The sequence below is a fragment of the Ornithorhynchus anatinus genome, chromosome 7 (genome assembly GCF_004115215.2).
Source record: "Ornithorhynchus anatinus isolate Pmale09 chromosome 7, mOrnAna1.pri.v4, whole genome shotgun sequence".
NCBI lineage: Eukaryota > Metazoa > Chordata > Mammalia > Monotremata > Ornithorhynchidae > Ornithorhynchus > Ornithorhynchus anatinus.
The window spans coordinates 10,591,984-10,612,928 of record NC_041734.1 but is presented as its reverse complement, the minus strand read 5'-3'; the positions used below and the strand labels follow the sequence as shown (position 1 = coordinate 10,612,928).

Genomic DNA, 20,945 nt, shown 5'->3' with positions numbered 1-20,945 from the left:
TGTGAGCCCCACGTGGGACAACCTGATTCCCCTGTGTCTACCCCAGCGCTTAGAACAGTGCTCTGCACATGGTAAGCGCTTAACGAATACCAACATTATTATTAAGCACGTGGGAGAGTACAATGTAGACAGGCTCCCTGCTTATGAGGAACTTACAGTTTAGAAGGGGTTATAGCTTCCTAGGCTAAAGAACACACTTAAATGGAATGGAAATGCATAACCACCAAAACTCAAGAAAAAGGATGGACCAAATTCTTTTGGGAAGATCAACTAATCAATGAACTTGGGGATCAAATGCATTTATTAAGCAACAGGGTCTGTACTAAGGGCTTGGGCAAATTCAACAGTAGTAAACGTTCAAGATCAACACCAAGACTGTATTTTTCTGTATACCAAGCAGAGCCATATTTTTTAATCACCGGGGAACACATAAAAAAAGTGTACAAGCAGATGGCTTCCAGTTTCCAAGCTTCACACATTACTTACTGAATGACAGAAATTTGGGTAAAGAACAATGCTGTGGACTGGGAAACTACTGCATGGTTTGTTGCTGAACTGTACTTCCCAAGCACTTAGTACAATGCTCTGGACACAGTAAGTGCTCAATAAATGCCAGGCCCAGGGTTTTTTGTTTGTTTGGGGGATTTGGGGGGTTTGGGGTGGTTGTTTTTTAACACCAGGGAGAATCAGAGATGTCTGGATATGAATTAATTTCATAGATACATAGATGCTCATGCTCATATTAATTTCATAGATGCTGGGGGAGATACAAAATAATCGGGTCCCACATGGAGCTCCCAGTATGAGGGAGAACATGTATCGAATACTCATTTTGCCGATGAGGGAACTGAGGCACAGAGAAGCAACATCCCCAAGGTCACACAACAAACAGGTGGCAAAGTCAAGATTACAACCCAGATCCTCTGAGTCCCAGACCTGTGCTCTTTCCACTATGTCAAGCTGCTTCCCTAATAATAATACTTATTAAGCACCCACTATGTGCAAAACACTGAACCTAAGCATTGGGGAAATGTACACAAATGAAAATTATACATGGTTCCTGGTCCTCAGGAGAGGTACAATCTAGGAATAATTTGGGGTGGGCTGGTATAGATATTTGTTAAAAACTCACACTGCACAAGCCTGGATACTAAAAATTTAAGGATGAAGACAAGAGTTCTAAAAAAGTCCACATGAAATCTTCAATAAATTTCAAGCAGCAGTGTGACCTAGGGGTAACAACACAGGCTTGGGAGGCAGTGGACCTGGATTCTAAGCCAGACTCTGCCACTTGCCTGTTGTGTGACCTTGGACAAATCATGACTTCTTGGTGCTTCAGTTTTCTTCTCTGAAATATGGGGATAAAACACCCATTCTCCCTCCCCCTAGGATCGTGAGCTTCATGTGGGACAGAGCCTGCAACCGATCTAATTATCCCAGTACAGTGCTTGGTACATAGTTGCTTAACAAATACCACAATTATCTTGAATAATTAATAGTTCACTTAAGGAGAAGCATTTGAAGATAATACATCCATCAATGGCATTTATTTAGTGCTTACTAATAAAGTTGGTATTTGTTAAACGCTTACTATGTGCCAAGCACTGTTCTAAGTGGCGATGAAGAGCACTGTACTAAGCACTAGGAAGAGTACAATACAACAGAGTTGGTAGATGCGTTCCCTGCCCACAGTGAGATAACCCAGTCGTGGATAATGCAGAGGTCTTAAACAGGTTAAACAATATGGAAACATGGAAACAATCCACCCACGCAGAGAAGATAATATTACGTGAAATGGCTGTACTTGTCTCAAAGGAGGAAAACACTTAGACAAATGCAAAAGACTGAGTAAGTACATTTAGAATAGCCTTCAGAAAGGAAGATGAATAAACCCTAGTAGTTTGCTCCCCCAAAATATTTTCCTTCCCATTCCAGAATTGAAGCCTTCACCTCAACACCCCACCTAACTATGGCTTTTTACCATTTCATAATAAGCCTAATTTTGAAGCCCCTTCCTCGCTATGACTCCTCCCACCATTATCATGAAAATTACTCTTATAAACTAAAGGTCACTTTGGTAATAATAATGACGATGACACTATTTGTTAAGTACTTACTATGTGCCAAGCACCATTCTAAGCATTGAGGTAGATACAAGGTTGTCAGGCTGTCCCACGTGCGGCTCACAGCCTTAATCCCCATTTTATATATGAGAGAACTGAGGTACAGAGAAGTTAAGTGACTTGCCCAAAATCACACAGCTGACAAGTGGCAGAGCCGGGATTAGAACCCACCACCTTTGACTCCTAAGCCTGCGCTCTTGCCACTAAGACAGAAATGCCTCAGAGTTCACTACAGCTTGACAGTACAGGTGAACTGGAGGGAATGCAAAGTCAAACTAAGGTCCCAATAACAAATGGACCAAAAATTACTGCTAATGTCAAGAGAGATTTGGGAAAACCCCACAATGGGGCCTCTGACCTGAAAGGCCACAAAGACCATTTACCGGACTAGAGGTAGAGAGGACAAGGCATTCAGGACCGTAATTTACAATAGGCTGTATCTGTCATACGATCTGGGTGCAGAACACTTGGGAATATGCAAGAAAATATATCAAGGAGTTTACAGTCTGCTGGGGAGACAGATGACACAAACTGCCAAGGTACAAAGTTATAGTCAGAGCAGAAAAACAAGTGATAAAAAGAAAAATAGACCATTAAAATAGAAAAACAGGTATTCACAGGAGTACAAAGGAGATCACACTCAGGTGATTTCAAGGAGGAGGAGAGGAAGAGGAAATGGGATAAGGAACAATAGAGACTTGTAGTCTCTCCAAGTGTCCTTTCCCTGCTGTGAGATAAGTGCCTCCACAAGTTTACTGAAGGGCCAAGGTAGGAAGGCACCTGCGCCCATACACACTCTCTCTAACTTCCTAGTCAATTTTAGGTTGTGCAGTCTACTTCTTTAAAACTCCTCTGTTCTAGCTCTTTTCATCTTTGTTAATCGCCTTCTTTTCTATCAGTGTCCAGGTGTTCAGTGAATACAACTGATTAATCTGACTTCTTCGGGGCCCACTCTGGTTACCCCTCTTCCTTCTTCCTTCCAAGATCTAGACCCAGACATTCCCCATTTTCTAATCGGGAAGATACTTCTTTTCTGATCCCTTCTCCTCTAAAAACAGTTAGCTCACATACTGCTGCACGGTTGGAGATGGAGGGCTTCCCTAAGCCCTCATTTTCCCTACTCTGCCTTGCTTTCGCTCTTGGATCTGTACCCCTTAAGCACTTGATAGCCACCCCACCCTCAGCCCCATCTGTATCTCTGTATAGATCCTTATACTCTGCCGTTTCCCCCTCTCTGTAATTTATTTTAATATCCGTCCCCCACTATAGACTTGAGGGTAGGGATCGTGGCCACCAACTCTATTGTACTGTAGTCTCCCAAGCACTTGGTTCAATGCTCTGCACACAGTAAGTGCTCAATAAATACCACTGATTGATTCGACAAGTGGCTTTCTCCATGGCTTGGGAAACTTGGGAAAGCAACCGACAGGTTTTCCAGCTGACAAAATGAGTCTGGAAAAAATGAGAGAGACTGATGTTCACCATTTCATCCCTCAATTTTTCTGGAAGGAATTTAAGAGCTTGTCCCCGCATCTACCAGCCTCTAACATAAAAGGAGATGGAGGAGCAAAACAATGCCCCCCCACACCTCTTATCTCCACCTAAATAGAAGGGAAAAGCAAAATGTGCCATTATTTTTGGTTATTCATCAACTCGCCAAGAGGCACAAAATGGGTGAAGGGTTTTATTTCTCTTTTAGCAACATGCACAGGGCTGGAAAGCCTCAAAACAGAATGTGCTCTTCTCTACAATAGCCCTGTAAATGCATGATAGGAAGAGCATTTCAAGAGACTGTGCTTCCACACAATGTACCGGAGGTGTTTAATCTCATAATAATTTGTATAAAACAAACACATCCAATACACTTGAGTTGACAAGGGCTTGGGATGAAAAAATACCATTCCCGATCTTTGTTTTAGAATGGCTAAAAAACAGGGAGATGAGGCTTTAAAAAAAAAAATCAAAAAGTGAGCATTTCTACTGGCTTCACCCCATCTCATCAGCAGTTCCACCCAAATTATTCACTTTGGCTTCCACAATAAGTTCTAGTTGTTGGAGACTTAGTACAAAGTGGGAGTCACAAGACGTCTAATCCTAGCTCTGCCACTTGCTTGTTGTGTGACCTTGGAGAAGTCACTTGACTTTTCCTCATTTGTACAATGGGGATGAAATACCGGTCTCCCTCCAGTTTAGGCAAAGAGCCTCAAGTAGGACAAAGGCTGTGCCTGATCTAATTGTACGGTATCTTCCCCAGCACTGGACAAGATCCCAATTTTTAGTACTAGAAGTGGTAACAATTAAGGATCAGTTTCATGCCACAGGTGACAGACGACACACCATCTGCAGGCAAAGGCATCATCTCTAATCCCTTGAATATAGTGCAGGATGAAACTGTGCTCTTCAAGATGTGCAGAAGCATGAACAAGCTAAAGAGGAGATTGAGGAAAGAGGTCAAATGTGTTGGAAACTTTTGGGATGAAACAATTGCTGGAAATCTAGCATCAAAAAAACAATAGCTGATAAATATGCTGAAGTCACCACCTAGGCCTAAGTCGTTAAAGATGCGTTTATGCTCAAAGTGTCAGTCTCTCCCATCCCCCTCTATTTTCAACTACTAGTTAAGGGGACCGCAGACAGAGCACCAGATGGGGCTACAGTCTTCTGTTTGAGCAGTTTAGCAGGTCTTTTCCTTTCCACACCCACTATGGTCTCCGAACAAGATTCCTAGAAGACTGTGCTGAGTCTCCAGTTCCATGAGATCTCTGACAAGCATGTCCATCATTTTACACAATTTTATTGTCTATACTCATCAAGTGTGTACGTAAGGACTGTTGGTCCTATTTGAGAGGAAAGAAGGAAGAAAAGCAGCACGGCCTAGTGGGTAGAACACGGCCTGGGAGTCCGGAGGACCTGGGTTCTAATCCTAGCTCTGCCGCCTGTCTGCCGTGTGACCTTGGGCAAGTCACTTCAATCTCTGTGCCTCAGTTACCTCATCTGTCAAATGGGGATTAGACTGTAAACCCCATGTGGGACAGGGATTGTGTCCAATTCAATTTTCTTGTATCTACCCCAGCGCTTAGTACAGTGCCTGGCATTTAGTAAGTGCTTAACAAATACCACTATTACTATTACTGGTGCTGAAATTGTTTGGCACTCATAACTTGCCCATAAGAGGTTATTTCCCACTCAGTGATTTGTGATGATGAATCAAACATGAATTGGTGAAATATCAGCATCAATTCAGAGTGGCTGATGCGCTGCTCACTTTGGCAGTTTAGGCTGGCACTCTCAGCTGCCAGCTAAACAAGGCCAGCTTTGTTTCTTCCACAGGTAAAATGAGGGCACAGGCGAAACCTACCAAGTTACAAGTCAACAAGGGTAGAGTTGAGGCCAGAAGGAATATCTTCAGAAGTGGCCAAAAACAATAGTATTAATTTTAGATTGAAATTAAGGTGGTTCAGAAGCTTTAGATACTCCTGGATTCATTACTGCTTTTCAATTATCAAACAGTTTTGAGGGACAGAAATGCCTTCCCGTGGCCACAAAAACTACATTCTGATATTGGCCACACCAAGAAGAGACAGGACTTCCTCCTGAAATTAAGAATATCTTAAAACGAAATACCAAGCTTGCTTATTCATTTCTTTTTGTGGAAGCTGGCTGCATTTAAGAACAAAGACGTGGTACAAGATTTCTATTTTTACACCAATGCAATTAGCTTATTTTCCCCAAGAACAAGGTGAAGATAATTTCTCTAATGCTTCTGAAAAGGCTACCATCAAGTTCAAGTACCTTTTTCTTGATTCCCTTTTTTGGGGTCCCTCAAAATAGCTTAGGATAAAAAGAGTTACTTGTTAAAAACAAATGTGAGTGTGTACACATACACTACACACACACTCACCGCCCCCCTCCCCCCGCGGCCATACACTACTTGGATTTCCTTGCATACTTGAAAATCCCAATTCCCCGCCTCCCCCGCCCACCCCACCCTCCCATAATTTCTTTTCTATCTTTAACAGATGCAGGGAACAATCATTCTGTACTTCTGTACATTCTGTACTTGGGAACACGGGCAGTTGAGACCATCCAATTCATAACAACCAGGTCACTCAGTAGGTTCAAGTGACTGGGCTACCCAAAGTGCAAATTTTAGCTTAAAGCATTTGTTCCACATATTTCCTTTCAGTATCATCCTCACCTAAATGTCTAATAAATGCCCTGAGCATGAAAATGCAAAATGAATTTCATGAACACACATGTGTATTTACCCACTGGTGGGACTGGCCTATCCATAGGGAGGAAAGTCTACACCCCCTTCCAAACTTTTAGAAAAGAATCTCTTGGGCATTATGAGTGCCAACTTAAAGGTATGGGTTTAAATGATCCAAGACTACAAATAGCCTTGTGGCCGATCTTTAAATAACAATCCTTATGGGCAAAGGAGTCAGTCTACCAAATTCATGTTACCCGTCCCCTAGAATAACGTACTCAATAAATCACATTTATTGAGCACCCAAAGGATATCTGGCACTGTACCAGGCATTTGAGAGCATATCATCTCTTTCTATATTTTCATTTCTCTTCAGGCAGCTCCCCCAAAAAACAAGACCTGATTTGGTGAATACACAAACAGGAGCCTGGATCTAAATTAACCCCTGTGTAGGTCTCAAAAATATTTACCTGGATCAGTAATTCTCAAATTATTTGAAGATATAGGACCAAATATACAGCACTTGGGGAAAGCAAAGAGGTGAACACTGTTTCAGATTGAAAATCACCACAATTTAAACTCAATTTAATATGAAAAAACACATAAAATAGTTCACGGTACAAGGGAATCAGAAGTCCATTTCACAAACTTACTTTAACAGCTCATAGTTCTTTTCATTTAACCTCACAGCATTCTCTCGCCAAAATTTCTCAGACTTGTGTACAGGGCTCCATTCCAATCTTCCTGACTTGAGTTCTGAACTGTATTCATCAAATGAGCTAGGAAAGTTTAAAAATAGCTGTTAAGTAAAAAGCTACCATGTAGAGTAGCCTCGTAGAAACAGGTCAAGTCAAAGGGCAACACTGTTTTTCTTCCTCCTAAATGGTTGGGAAACAGTTTTCCTGGACCATTAAGTTCACCTGATTAATGGTAGTGAAACAGCCAATCAGGGACATTTCTAAGTCAATTTGGTGGTAATAGACATATATTTTACCATTTACAAGGGCACTATAGAAAATATCAGCATGTACCCAAGTGCCCAGGGCTTTAAAGAAAGAGGTCAACAAATCTTAAAGAAATACTAAGCTATGCACTAAATACATGTTACATTTTCAGAGATTATTGTGCTTGAGGGTGTATTAAGTGCTTGGGAGAGTACATATCCTTATTTCAAATGCATAATAAGAGGACATAGCTATGACTTATAAAAACATCTGGGTCTGGAAATGAGCCTTCAATTCTGAACCTTCAAAAATGAACTGGTGGAATGAACTACATGCGACCAGAATTTGTTCCTCCAGTAACCAGCAATTTGCCCTTGTGTTCAGCAACATCTTGGCATATAATGGAACAGTTTCTAAACATACTGGCTGCTTGAGACACATACAAAAAGTGAGCAGGAGCAGTTTTCCAATATTCTAAAATGCACAAACTGAACCTTCAAGCGACAGGACAAAAGTACACCTCATTGCACGCTCCATTTACCACAGGAACCACATAATAAAACTACTCTTCAGGCATCTTAGAATAACCATTCCTCCTCCTTCCAAAAAATGAAAATTAAATCACCAATGCCTTAGGCAATATTTCATCCTGATTATCTTATATATACTGGAAAGAGCACGGACTTTGGAGTCAGAGGTCATGGGTTCAAACCCCGGCTCTGCCACTTGCCAGCTGTGTGACTTTGGGCAAGTCACTTAACTTCTTGGTGCCTCAGTTCCCTCGTCTGTAAAATGGGGATTAAGACTGTGAGCCCCACGTGGGACAACCTGATTCCCCTGTGTCTACCCCAGCGCTTAGAACAGTGCTCGGCACATAGTAAGCGCTTAACAAATACCAACATTATTATTATTATATCTACCTCAGCGCTTGGTACAGTGCCTAAAACATAGCAAGCGCTTAGCAAAAAACAAACAAAAAATAAATAGGCTAGTGGCACCTTGGAAATGCCAGATACCACTATTACTTTATCTGTTCACTTGGGGTATGTTATCAATAATAGGAGAAGTGCTGAACTGTTTTTAGCTGAACAGTAAGAGAACATAGCTATAACTATAGAATGACCTGGGCCAGGAAATAGTTCAATTCTGAGCCTTCAAAAATTAACTGGTGGATTCAACACAGTTTTCAAAGGCTGTAATCCAGGTGGAAACAACTTTTCAATAAGAACGATTTTATAAACGGAGAATTGGTTCCTGAAGCAAGACTTAATACACTTTTTTAAAAATACCAAAATTACTCAGAATTGTTTAGTCATTTACAGATGTGTAATACAGTTCTGTTAATGTGTTTACATAAAGTCAGAGCTGTCTGCCAATACTTTTTTTTTTTTTTTTACCAGTCTCACATTGGCCAATGTTTCACATAACAGTAACAGGATCTAATGCCAAATGTTTTTTTTTCTCTTATTTTCCTTGATCTTGATTTAATTTTAGGTCTCAGAACTGTGGACCCACATTACAATGAGTGACAGCTGAATCTGGAAATCTTAGCCTAGGCTTCACTCTGATAAAGTGTCTTGATGAGCATAATCTAAAAATAAATACTGGGAACATAGAGCACATTGGTAAAATTACCAACTTGATTTAAAAAAAAAATCACACTCCAAAGAAAATGGGAGGTAACTCTCAACTGAGATTTATTTCAACCAATTTTCCTACAAGCTTAGGGAAAAAAAAAAGTCACATCTAGGAAGCAGACTGCTTATTTAAATTTCCGCTAGGTGTGTTATATTACCTACCTAAGATCCTGGACACTCTCACCGAGTTTGTCTAAAAGAAACTTAATATCCTCACTAATATCTTCATCATCATATTTTTGCTGCTCCAAGTTCTCCAGCTGTTTCAGAACTTTACACTGGATCATAGCCAGGGCATATTCTTGGCGTGTTTCTCTTTCAGTGGATTTCTCTAAAAAGTTCTGAAAGGAAAACATATAAAAACATACACATTTCAAAACTGACAAAACTTGGGAAACACATGGGGTCAAAGAATAACAGGAAATTCTTCACTCCAACACTCTGCTGTGTCCTTGGCCTAAAATTCCTTCCCTCCACAAACCCGTTAGCATATAGTTGACTCCCATCTTCAAAACCCTCCTAAAAAAATAAAAACACTCACTATTCACAAATCCACGTTCTCTTTCAATCACCTTTCATGTTTCTTCCTGCTGGTACCCCCCTCCTTATTCTTCACTTTATTTTCTTCATTTTCTTTCTTCTTTTGCTTTTTCTAAATCCCATTTTGCACTCCTTTCTCTCTGTCTGAACATCCTCCAGGCCTACATCCTTCTCCTTTGGGTTCTATCCTTTTCCCTCTTGCCAACTGTTTTAATTTTTTGCATCATCCTGTTTCTCTCATTTTTCCAGATTCCTTTTCTGGACTCAGCTTTGTTTCCCCCTCAATCCCTACATCATTCTTTTGCCTCTCTGCTCTCTCTCTTGGTCCATTTTGTTTTAGACTAGCACACAGGGCCAATATTTGCCCAGAGTACAGACCTCACAATCCTGAAGGCAGCTGAACTCTCCCCATCTACACTGTAAGCTCCTTCTGAGCAGGGAACATGTCTACCAACTCAGTGATACCGTACTGTCCCCTGTGCTTTGTATACAGTAAGTGCTCAAAAAATATTACTGACTGATTGAACTAATAGTTTTGGAAACACCGGCACTTCACACCACACCAGGAGCCCCAGAAAATGAGTCCAGAGAGCCCAACCCCAAACCAAAAGGAAGCCCTAACTCCAAACCCTTCACTCCAGAGACCATCACTGGATATGGCAGCAGAATGGGCAACTATCACAACATCCAGTAAGTATAACCAATGAGCAGCACCTCAAATCTTACTGTTCGGAGTACAACAGAACTGAACCCCAGAAACAATGCTCGCTACTAATGCCAGTTGTTCATCTGGCTCTACAATCCTCTCATAATTAATACTGACAAAACGCAAGCTAAAAAAGTTAATATGGACCACTTTAGAGATCACCAAGCTATGGAAGGGTCATGGGAGGGTCATGGGAGGAGAAAGATTCTCGAGATAGATACATAGGATTCAGTCATCTCCCTAAACAATCTATTTTTCATGCATTAAATATGCAGTTGCCAATATAGCCAGCACCCAGCAATCCCAAGGACTGCAAACCCACCATCCTGGCACCTGCTTCAAATAATGGAGAGGAATAATTCCCAGCTATATTTGAAACAGATCAACAACAGCTGCTGGACTGGTTCAGTTTATGGACTTTCTGACTTCTTTAGTAGATTCAGGATGTAGCACAGAAATTCTCTGCTGAGTCGTTGAGAAGGTACCAGGGATTTGGAGAACAAAAGAAAGCCATATAAAGTCCTGGTTTTCAGTGTATTGGCCTCAAGTTCTCTGGCAGTCCCTCGCAGACTGCTGCAGGTCAGAACCAGACTAAAAAGCACATGGACACATATTAGCTAGGCCAGATGTTTTTCTCCAGCTGCATAAAATAAGGAGGGAAGAAAAAAAGCCATGAAGTACTCTCAGTCTCTAGGACACTTTGACAATGAGGAAGTTGCACACCAGATGCAGCAAAGTAAAGCTGACCCAGGGTATGGCGTGCCATTCCACAATTGAGCTCATTCCCTTACTCATTTGCAAGTTTAAACCCGCTCTTGTTATAATGTGGATCATGCCCTATAATGTACGATGCATATTTTGAGGTCAAATAATTTTGTAGCAATCGCACAGTCCCCCTTTTAGCCTTGCTAGAGTGAACTCAAGTGTAGCCAAACATCTTTCAATTGACTACACTGGAGCAACCCAAGTGGACTTGGTTCCTTCCCCAGCCCCTGGTGTTAACCTAGTACGACCATGGGCCACAAAGCTACAAACTCAACAGCGACCCAGATGGCCCCGTTTGCCCGAGGAGTTAGGGGAGGCAAGGACGGTGAAGGAAACCTGGATCTTGCTTGAACTTGGCCTGTCGCTTACCTACTCTCATCTTGTCCTGGCACCATCACAATCCCACACCTTCCTCGGTGGCATTTTATAAGCTGCCCTCAGAAATGTTCCATTAGGTCAAAGATCACTTTATTCTTGCTCCAAGAGTAAAGAGCAGACATTGCTCTTTCAGCTCCAGTGCTTACTCTCCCGAGCTAAGGGACATAGGGATGCCTATCTGAAGTAAGAGATCTTGTCGGCAAGAATTCACTGCTGTCGCTGCTGCACATAGGATGTTGTTAACTCGTCTGTGATGGATGAGGTAAAAGCTAATCAATCTGCTGCCCCAGTCATAGAGCAGATTTCAAAACAGCTGACCTCGAGCATCATCTCTGCTTATCATATGCCACACTTCATACTTACCACATTTCTGCACATCTATCAAGTCCCCTGTCTCCAAGAAACTCAAAACACTTAAAGAAAATTCCACCTCATGGCAATCCTGTCAGATGATATCCCCAATTTGCAGATGGGCAGGAAATGGCCCAGAAGCCATTTTACAGTAGGACAGAGATCAAAAGAATCGCTCGGCTTATCCAGTGTTCTGTGGTCTTACAAGAAGAAAAAAAATTCAGCATCCCAAAATTGCATATGATGGGGCTAGTTCCAGAGAGTCTTTAATACTGCAAATTACAGGCTGTGTTACTACTATAAATACAACTGCTCCCCCAAAAGAAAATGAATTTACTAAGAATAGTAGTAACTGTATCAAGCACTTACTGATGATGATGATGATGGTATTTGTTAAGTGCTTACTATGTGCCAAGCACTGTTCTAAACCCTGGGGTAGATACAAGGTTATGAGGTTGAACCACGTGGGGCTCACAGTCTTAATTCCCCTTTTAGAGATGAGATAACTGAGGCACAGAGAAGTTAAGTGACTTGCCTAAAGTCACACAGCTGACAAGTGGCAGAGACAGGATTAGAACCCACAACCTCTGACTCCCAAACCCGTGCATTTTACACTAAGTACTGGATACTAAGTGACACAAAAGAATACACAGGTGGGATTTAATTGACTGAAAAGCCAGCTTCATTAATCTTATTTGGATTAACATTATGTGGGACTCAAAGCCTGCAGGCTTTTCTCATCTACTTATTTTCTTCATCCCCTTTCTTCAGCTGAATTCCAAGGACAGAATTCCAAGCAAAGAAATGGTGTTAGGTATCTAGGTTCTAATATCTCCCCAAAATCCTAGTCTGAGCACAGTAGACACACAGTAAATATGACAATTAAAGATCAGGTGATGATAGTCAAGGAGGGAAATACATCGATTCAGTGAGCAGATGCAACTGAGGCCCTAAGGGGAGGCAGTGAAGGGCAATAAAGATCCTTTCGGACTTTCCCTTCCCTCTCCCATAACTCAGTCCTCCTATCTGCAGGTCTGGATCAACGTCCACAGTGAGTTTAGCCTTTGGCCAACCTGTATCATGGAGCAGTAGAAGCACAGTCTTCCTCTGCTTAAAACAATGGGGGAGGGACGGCGTTGGTGAAGTTAGCTCCCGTGTATCGGGAACTCGGCAGCTAGCTGCAAAGGCACCTGGAGAATTAGGAGTTCAGCCAGTTGATAAAATGAAAATTTCAATGGTGCAGGAATGATCTCCACTTGGAAGTACAGTATAGTCGCTAAAACAAGAAACCATGTCTTGACAGTGGCGTGTGTCACCAAAAAGTCTTTATGGGCTTCTTGTTGGCCTCTTTAATGGTTGGTTACTCCAAGGAACTTTGAAATAATGAGCAACTTGAAAATAAGCCACTGGGTTTAGGGTGAACTGGATCTCAAAAAGCCCACGTTCTTTCCCAAAGGCCACAATTTTTGGACTCGGGGGTTAGAATACAAAATGATAACAAAAAACCTAACTGAAGCTAACTTGCCTTTGAGTTAGAGAGGAATCAATGAGAAACATATAAATATTTTGATATTAAAACCCAGTCAAGTGTTTTGACCCTGCCTATTATTGTCTCAGCTACTAATCGGTGTCCAAACTTGATAAATCAATATAGTTGGTAAGTGCGAATATTTGAAGAATATTCACCAACCCGTTTCCCCATTAAGCTTTCTAGTACATACACCGATCAATGTCCCAGTTATAGTCACTTACCCGGAATGCTGCAAGAATGATTCTAGTCACTTTCTCTTTGACGGACTCTTGAAGAATATCGGACAAGACGGGAACGATATTGTAACGACGCAAATATTCACACATTTGAGGACTAAAGGCCAATAACCAAATGGAGAAAACCATCTGATACTGAAGTTGGAAGCCACATTTGTTACTCAGAACGCCCATGATACTAAAAAGAAATTTAGATAAAAGTTAAGTGTGACTACATTTTATTTAATAATTGTGGTATTTGTTAATTGCTTACTACGTGCCATGCACTATGTTAAACACTGGGGTGAATGCAGTATATTCAGATTAGACACCGTCTCTTTCCCACTCAGAACTTATAGTTTAAGGGACAGGAGAATAGACACTATTTAAAATGTATTTCCTGCATTCAGTCTAAAATAGAGGGGGAATGGAGAAAAGAATCGCTTTATTACCAAGTCTTCAACGTCCGAAAAATACAACTGGCCACCACTTTGGGTTGGAATTCATAGCCACAACTCACCCTTTCAGCTGTAAATTTCAATCTCAAGTGGCTGTATTTTTCTGCTGTATATCTATGGATCCATTCTATAGGACAAGAACCCCCTTGTACACCAACTAGTACTAAGTATATTTGATGGCTAAGACAATATTATCACTTGGATCTGTCACCACTGACATAAATACGATTAAAAATTCATCTGGCAGACCAAACTCCTACTCAGACGACAGGAAACAGAATAAGTAAAATGCTAGATTTGACAGCTAATGCAAAAACTCGGAATGCAGGTTTTGGAGGCCACACAAGCAGACAAGTGATGGAGCTGGAATTAGAACCCATGACTGTGCTCTATCCACTAGGCCATGCTACTTCCCTCTAACCAAACGCCAACAGGGATTAAAATGGGAGCTACGTACCCTCCATCCCTTTCAGCCCCTTACACTCTCAGCACAGGATAGGGCCACACAAGATGGACAGATACCTGGAATGGGGCAGGATACCTCCCTAGACTACCCCATCCCTGGTCAGGAATGAGGACCAAGTGTTCCCAGGCATTTACAGGGTTCTTCTGATAGTATAGTATTACTGACCATGGAGTAACAGTCTTCGACGATGGTTATCCTTCTTGAGTGGCAAGGGACATTCAATTCTCTAACAGCACTAGAAAAACCCTTTTTGTGGAAGTAAAAATGGCCCAGTGAACATTAGCAGCTTTAATTTGGATCAAGTATGGCTTGCATTCATTACCAAGATAAGGGCCCAATATTCTAAAAGGCAAATCTTTGATAAAGAGCTCTGACGACAGAGAGGTGGTGGAGCCAGGATTAGATCCCAGGTCCTTCTGACTCTCAGGCCCTAGCTCTATCCACTGAGCCATGCTGGTGGTAGACTAAGCACTTGGTTGTGTAACTTTAAGCACTTTGATACTCACCCCAGCCCCAGAGGACTTATGTACACATCCTTACAGTATACTTTTTTCCTCTATAACTTCTTTGAATACATCTTCCCCCTGTAGATCTTAAGCTCCTTGTGAGCAGGGACTGTATATACATTAATTCTATTTTACTTTTGCCAAGCCACTTAGTATAGTGCTCTGCATCAGTAAACCCTCAATAAATACCACTGCTTGAGCAGAGGGACCATCATTTCAGTCACAACCACACAGAGATAAAATCTTTCTTCCAACTTCAAATGTATACCCAAAGAGCTGTAGTGTCGGAAGATATTACTGCTATCCATTCAACGGCCAAGCCGATTCAGCTGCCTAGATTTAATAATTTACATGGCTCCAATTATCCAGAACCTGGCACCCCACTCTGATCCCAAGGACAGAATGAGGACGAGGAATCCCAATCCAACCCTGTATGACATTTATCACCATGTGCCAATGTCAGTTAACTAGGTAACAGATCCTACTTTCAGAGTTCATTCATTTACTCAATCATATTTATTGATTACTGTGTGCGAAGCCCTGTACAAAGCGCTTGGAAAGTACAATTCGGCAACAAACGGAGATAATCCCTACCCAACAGGCTCATAGTCTAGAAGAAAAATAATAATGCTATTTGTTAAGCACTTACTGTGTGCCAAGCACTGTTCAGAGCCTTGGGGGAGATCCAAGGTTATCAAGTTGTCCCATGCGGGGCTCACGGTCTCAATCCCCATTTTACAGATGAGGTAACTGAGGCACAGAGTAGTTAACTGACTTGCCCAAAGTCACACAGCTGACAAGTGGCAGCAAGATTCTCCTACACCTCTCATTTAAGGTACAAATGAATTTGAAAATTACTAACAGAGGTGTTTGGGGGATCAGAAAGAAAAAAACAACTTACCAATTTACTCCATCAGCTTCCACCCAGGCAAAGCGATATTCGTTAACCCGGAGCATCAGTTGAAGGCAACCAGCCACACACTGGACATACTGGGAGCTCTGAGAAAGAAGAAAATAAGGGTCTTGAAAGACGCAAGTGGAAAGTATGAGAGCCTGGACCCCTAAAAAAAATGAGAATACCCAGACATAAAACTTCCACTCAACTTTTGTCCTGATGGTTGTTGGATCTCCAAAATTAAGTCTTCTTAAAAAAGTTAATCCTAAATGTTTGTCTTCATTTTCAGCTACAACTGCTTCACAGAAGTTTAAGAAGTTTTGCCTACCAAACTAATGTCAACCAATTTAAGATTATTTTATAAACTTGATACAGTGGATACACTTTTTACTCCATTTTAAGAGTTCAGCACCTTGACTTTCGTATACCATCACCCCTGGTATATTACTGTAATATAGAAATGCATGAATCAGGAGTGATTTACCAAAACTTGCAAAATTCTAAATGCAGTAAAGTGGGATTATACTAGTATGCATAATCCTGCAGTTTGTTTTATCATGCTGTTAGATCTAGTCTCCCCATATACTGGAGACCTTTTTTAAAAATTTCTGGGTCTTGGGGTGAGGGACTTTGCCAGAGCTCTGGGCAGGACCCAGTTTTGGGCAAGAGGTGGGCTAGGTGGCCCCTTCCAGCTCAAGGAAGGAGATGCAAGGGCCCGGCCAGAGGGCTATGGTTCCACCATGGATGTCATCCCAGGACTCACGCATCTCCCATTCTCTATTCTTTAACCCTTCAGATACACCTCAAACACAGTGGAGGGAGGGGACTCGGGAACCTGAAGTCCACATTTTAATTGGCATTGACTGGCTAAATCAACTTCAAATTATGTTTTCCTCTATAGAATGGCTTCCTCATGGTTAAATCTGACACTCCTGAACAGGTCCACCCTAAATGCAGAAAGGGGAGACTGACTTTTCCAAAGAGAGGCATTACGTGTTGCCCAAATTTGGTCACCACCAACCACCACCACCCGCTCAGGAGGGAGAGAGGGTGACAGAGCTGCTGGCATAATCTTGCTTTGGCACTGATTTTCTGCCAGGATAGCCAGCTTGTTCACCATATGAGGAACTAGGAGCCTGTTGCTTTTGGCCCAAGAGAAAAGACTCTGGAAACATAAGGAACCATGTCTTCCCAACACAGTTGCAGGCCAATGGAGCCAAATGCTCGTTCCACAGCTCCTGGCCTGGTATCTCTGGCCCAACAGTGCTGAATCTCCCCAATGCCAATGTGAGCTGCCAACCAAAAATTCTAAACTCATGACATGAAACTAAATACCAAGAAATTGTTCAAAGCTACCAAGTGCTACTAACACAAATATTAATTTCATTAATTACCTTATGAATTATATTCTGTTTACTAGAAAGCATTGGCATAAGAAAGTAACTTCATTTTAGATGTCCTAAAATCTGTTTTGGGAATAAAAACCTAAGAGGAGATGATGGGTGAAAATGAACGATTTTACACAAAGGCCAAATTGAAATAACTGAAAGGGCCTCAACTTAAATCACTGATAAATATTAATGACCAAGGAACAGTGGATTTGGGGCTTCCAACCATCATCTATGGTGGTAAAAACACATCTTTGTCTAATGGAAAAAGCACAGATAATGGTAGTGCTTTCCTTTATGAAAGAGAAGGATTTTAGCATTCTTTTTCCCTTCTCCAATTCACATTTAAAGAGATGGCTTGAGCAATTTTCAGGTAAAATGAACAGGGCAGCTAAGAGCACCGTTCTCTTCCATTTTCTCCTAATCCAGAGGATATCAGAATGTCCTTCAAAACAGTACATTTTAGCTCCACAAGGCTTTTCTTCTCTGCTCTTTCTCCCTGTAGTGTTAAAAGATGTCACAACGCCTATTGATTCTTGGGATTTTCATCCAAGTTTTATTCTCCAAGATCGTGGCCTCCCTACCGAAGGAAATATTTGCCAGTGGTCCCATACCTGGCAGGCTGGGGCACTAGCTCAGTGTTAAGAATTAAAGATGCCTCCCCTGAGGTAATTTACAGTAAATCTGCCTGCCGCTCCTGACCCTCAGCTCACACTCAGTGCTCTGAATGCGACAGGGCAAGACTTCTTGCAAAGCATGCAGATTTGACCAAAGTCTTCAATAAAACAGTGCCATTTTCTGCTTTGATAACTAAAAGTCTTCATTATTTTAAGTTTTATGTGAACTTGGTGGAGAAAAGAAGGTTCTGATTTACTTTTCTCTCCCATTTGAATAACCTGAATTTATAGTTCATCAAAACAGAACTACAGCTACTAATACACAAATGTACTCTGTCCTAATTAATCTGGTTTTTCTTCTAAGCTCAGTAGAAGAGAGACTGAAAGGATTGAACAGGAGGGTTTTCATTTCCTCTGCAGTATATATTCTCTTAAAATGCTAATGAATGCTTTCAATCCTGTTTCTCTCCTCCCTACCCCTCACACACTCTCACCCCTCCAATTACTTTATGCAGTGTGTATCTTATTTATTTTCTGCTGGAGCTTTCCATTTAAGCTTAAGAAATCCCAGTCCAACCAAGCGATGCTTGATCATTTTTGATCAGAGAAGGAAGCAGCTGCTCAGATAACACCAGTGGTGGAAAATTGATGCACAGGACGCTGCCACACAGATAGGATGTATTGTGGAGGGCAGCTTCAGATCTGGCCTGTAATGTAAAGTAGTGAGACCAGATCACTGAAGTCTCGAGGGCGCCTGGGTACAGTAACAAGGAAGGTGGTTAGAAGAAAGGCAGGCTACTGTCAGGGAAACAGTTTAGGCATTTCACCCCGATGGTCATTAAAGTGATTACTCCTCTCCCAGATACCCAAGAATTGGCTGATGGACCCTACACAAATGTACGACTTCAAATGAAAATATATGACTCCCACCTTTGCCTCTTGCTTTTTTGGGAGTTTGAGAAAATATCCTTTAAGTAACCTCCAAAAAAAACCTATTACTTACATCCAAGGTCAAAACCACATCTTGATAATATGCCACTTGAGTCATCCTGCTAAACTTGATGCAAAAACCAACAAGATAAATTTCCAACCCAAAGACTGTACTAGTCGATTTTAAAAATCTCTAAACTGTTCAATCAGCAGCTTTCTTCCTCCAAAGAATGTTTTAAAAGGATATCTCTGCCCACTGACGCCAAACCACATCATTAAGTCAAATGGTCAAAATTATCACAAAAGCAAAGAAAATACTGCAGTTCTGCAGTGCAGTCCATTTCCTGCATTTAAACTTCTACTGTACCTAAAATGTAAAACCAAGAAAGTGGCTAATTTTTAGTGTTTGTGGAAAAGCCAGCACATTTCCAATAAATTCTTCCTAAGGTGAATTTATTTCATTTAATAACTACAATCAATTCTAAAAAAGTGATTTCCAATCAACTGCTGAAAGGAAAAATCAGATTCTCAAAGTACTTTGACATTTCTAGATATTCTTTTTGCTATTGAATAGCCTGTGAAATGCAAAAACCTCATTCCCCAGAAAATTTAAGCATGCAGAGTACCCAAAAATTGAGAGAAAACTCATCCTTTGGGAGAACAAGGCTGCATAAGAATACTCAAGCTGTAAAACACAAAACTTCACTTATGCTTTAAAGACAATAACTAGCAAATTTACACTGTTTGAAGGATCAACTCTTTATAGTTGGACCTTTCATGCATTTAAGTGAGGAAAAACCAATACAACCGCATGTCCTACATGGAATGTACTGATCATGGTCAAAAAAGTGCCTCTCATTTATCTCTGGTAGACTTGTTGTCTAATCATCAAGGACACATTTCAATAGACAGCTTCTATTCACAAGGACACTTGCTTCAATAGTTTTGACAATTTGAACAAAAACACTCATATGCCTCCCCCAGCAAAACTCTTCCAATTTAACTATTAAAATACTAAAATTTTTATTAAGTGAAGAGAGTGGAATTAGAGGACCCAGCTAAATTCAAAGACAACACTGAAAACCCGGTATCTTGTTGCTTAAAAGTTTAATACTGATTTCCATCAAAAATACTGTTTTAAATTAACACAGCACCTAAAAGAATAAATGTCTTGCCACCAGACTAAGGGCACGTCTTAATAATAATAATAATAATGTTGGTATTTGTTAAGCACTTACTATGTGCAGAGCACTGTTCTAAGCGCTGGGGGAGACACGGGGAAATCAGGTTGTCCCACATGGGGTTCACAGTCTTAATCCCCATTTTACAGATGAGGTAACTGAGGCCCAGAGAAGTTAAGTCTTCATTTCAGAAACACTGATGAAACTCCCTTTACTGAATTTAGAATAGGAAGTTTAGTGAGAAAGGCAAACAAGCTAGATTTAAAATGGTAAGCACCTTCACAGTCAAGTGAGAAATAGATTCTTCCACAAGATGCGTGATTTCTATTGGTTTTGAGCCATATCAATATCTGTGGTCCTTTCCAAATAGTTGTCGAGGTGATTTTTTTTTTAAGTGATGCCCCACCTAAATTCCGCCATGGCAAGTTACTGGGTCCTACTCACAGTACTCAAAGTGCTGAGAAAATCCCTCTTGTCCTTGTAACTCAATGTTTGGTTTTTTTGATCTTGTCCACTACTTGCACTTATTCATCTCTAAGGCAAAGACTATGCCAACGCAGTTAGAAATAACAGAGGATTATGGACAACCAGCACTGAGAAAGCATCCCATTGGCATCCAATTATGAATTAATCACTAGCATTTAGTGGGCACCCATTGTATGCAGAGCACTGTACTAAGCACTTGGAAGAGTAATTTCTTTTTTTAATGGTGTTCAGAGCTTACTATGTGCCAGACACTATTCTAAGCACTGGGATACACACAAGCTAATCAGGATGGACACAGTCGATGTCCCACATGGGGCTCACGGTCTTAATTGGTAACTGAGGCACCGAGAAGTTAAGTGACTTGCCCAAGGTCACACAGTGGACAAGTGGCGAGAGCCACACTTTGAACCTAGGTCCTCCTGACTCCAGACCTGTGTTCTATCCACAAGGCCATGCCGCTTCTCACTGGAAACAGGGGAAGGAGATATGACAGGAGAGAATTCCCACCAGCGCAAAGAAGGTGAGACCATTCATTCATTCAATTGTATTGATTGAGCACTGACTGTGTGCACAGCACTGTATTACGCGCTTGGGAGAGTACAATACAACAATAAAAAG

The 20,945-nt window shown here is 41.2% G+C and overlaps 1 protein-coding gene across 2 annotated transcripts in view; it reads right to left on the bottom strand.

The window, feature by feature from the left end:
* Positions 1-20,945, bottom strand: part of ATP6V1H (ATPase H+ transporting V1 subunit H) — a 55,799-nt gene that overhangs the window by 12,391 nt on the left and 22,463 nt on the right. For both annotated transcript variants that reach the window (XM_029068877.2, XM_029068878.2), the window contains 4 exons: positions 15,732-15,829; positions 13,407-13,599; positions 9,077-9,255; positions 6,987-7,112 (listed from right to left, as the gene is read on the bottom strand). In XM_029068877.2, the coding sequence (XP_028924710.1) occupies positions 6,987-7,112; positions 9,077-9,255; positions 13,407-13,599; positions 15,732-15,829 (596 nt within the window). The remainder of the gene's footprint in view (positions 1-6,986; positions 7,113-9,076; positions 9,256-13,406; positions 13,600-15,731; positions 15,830-20,945) is intronic.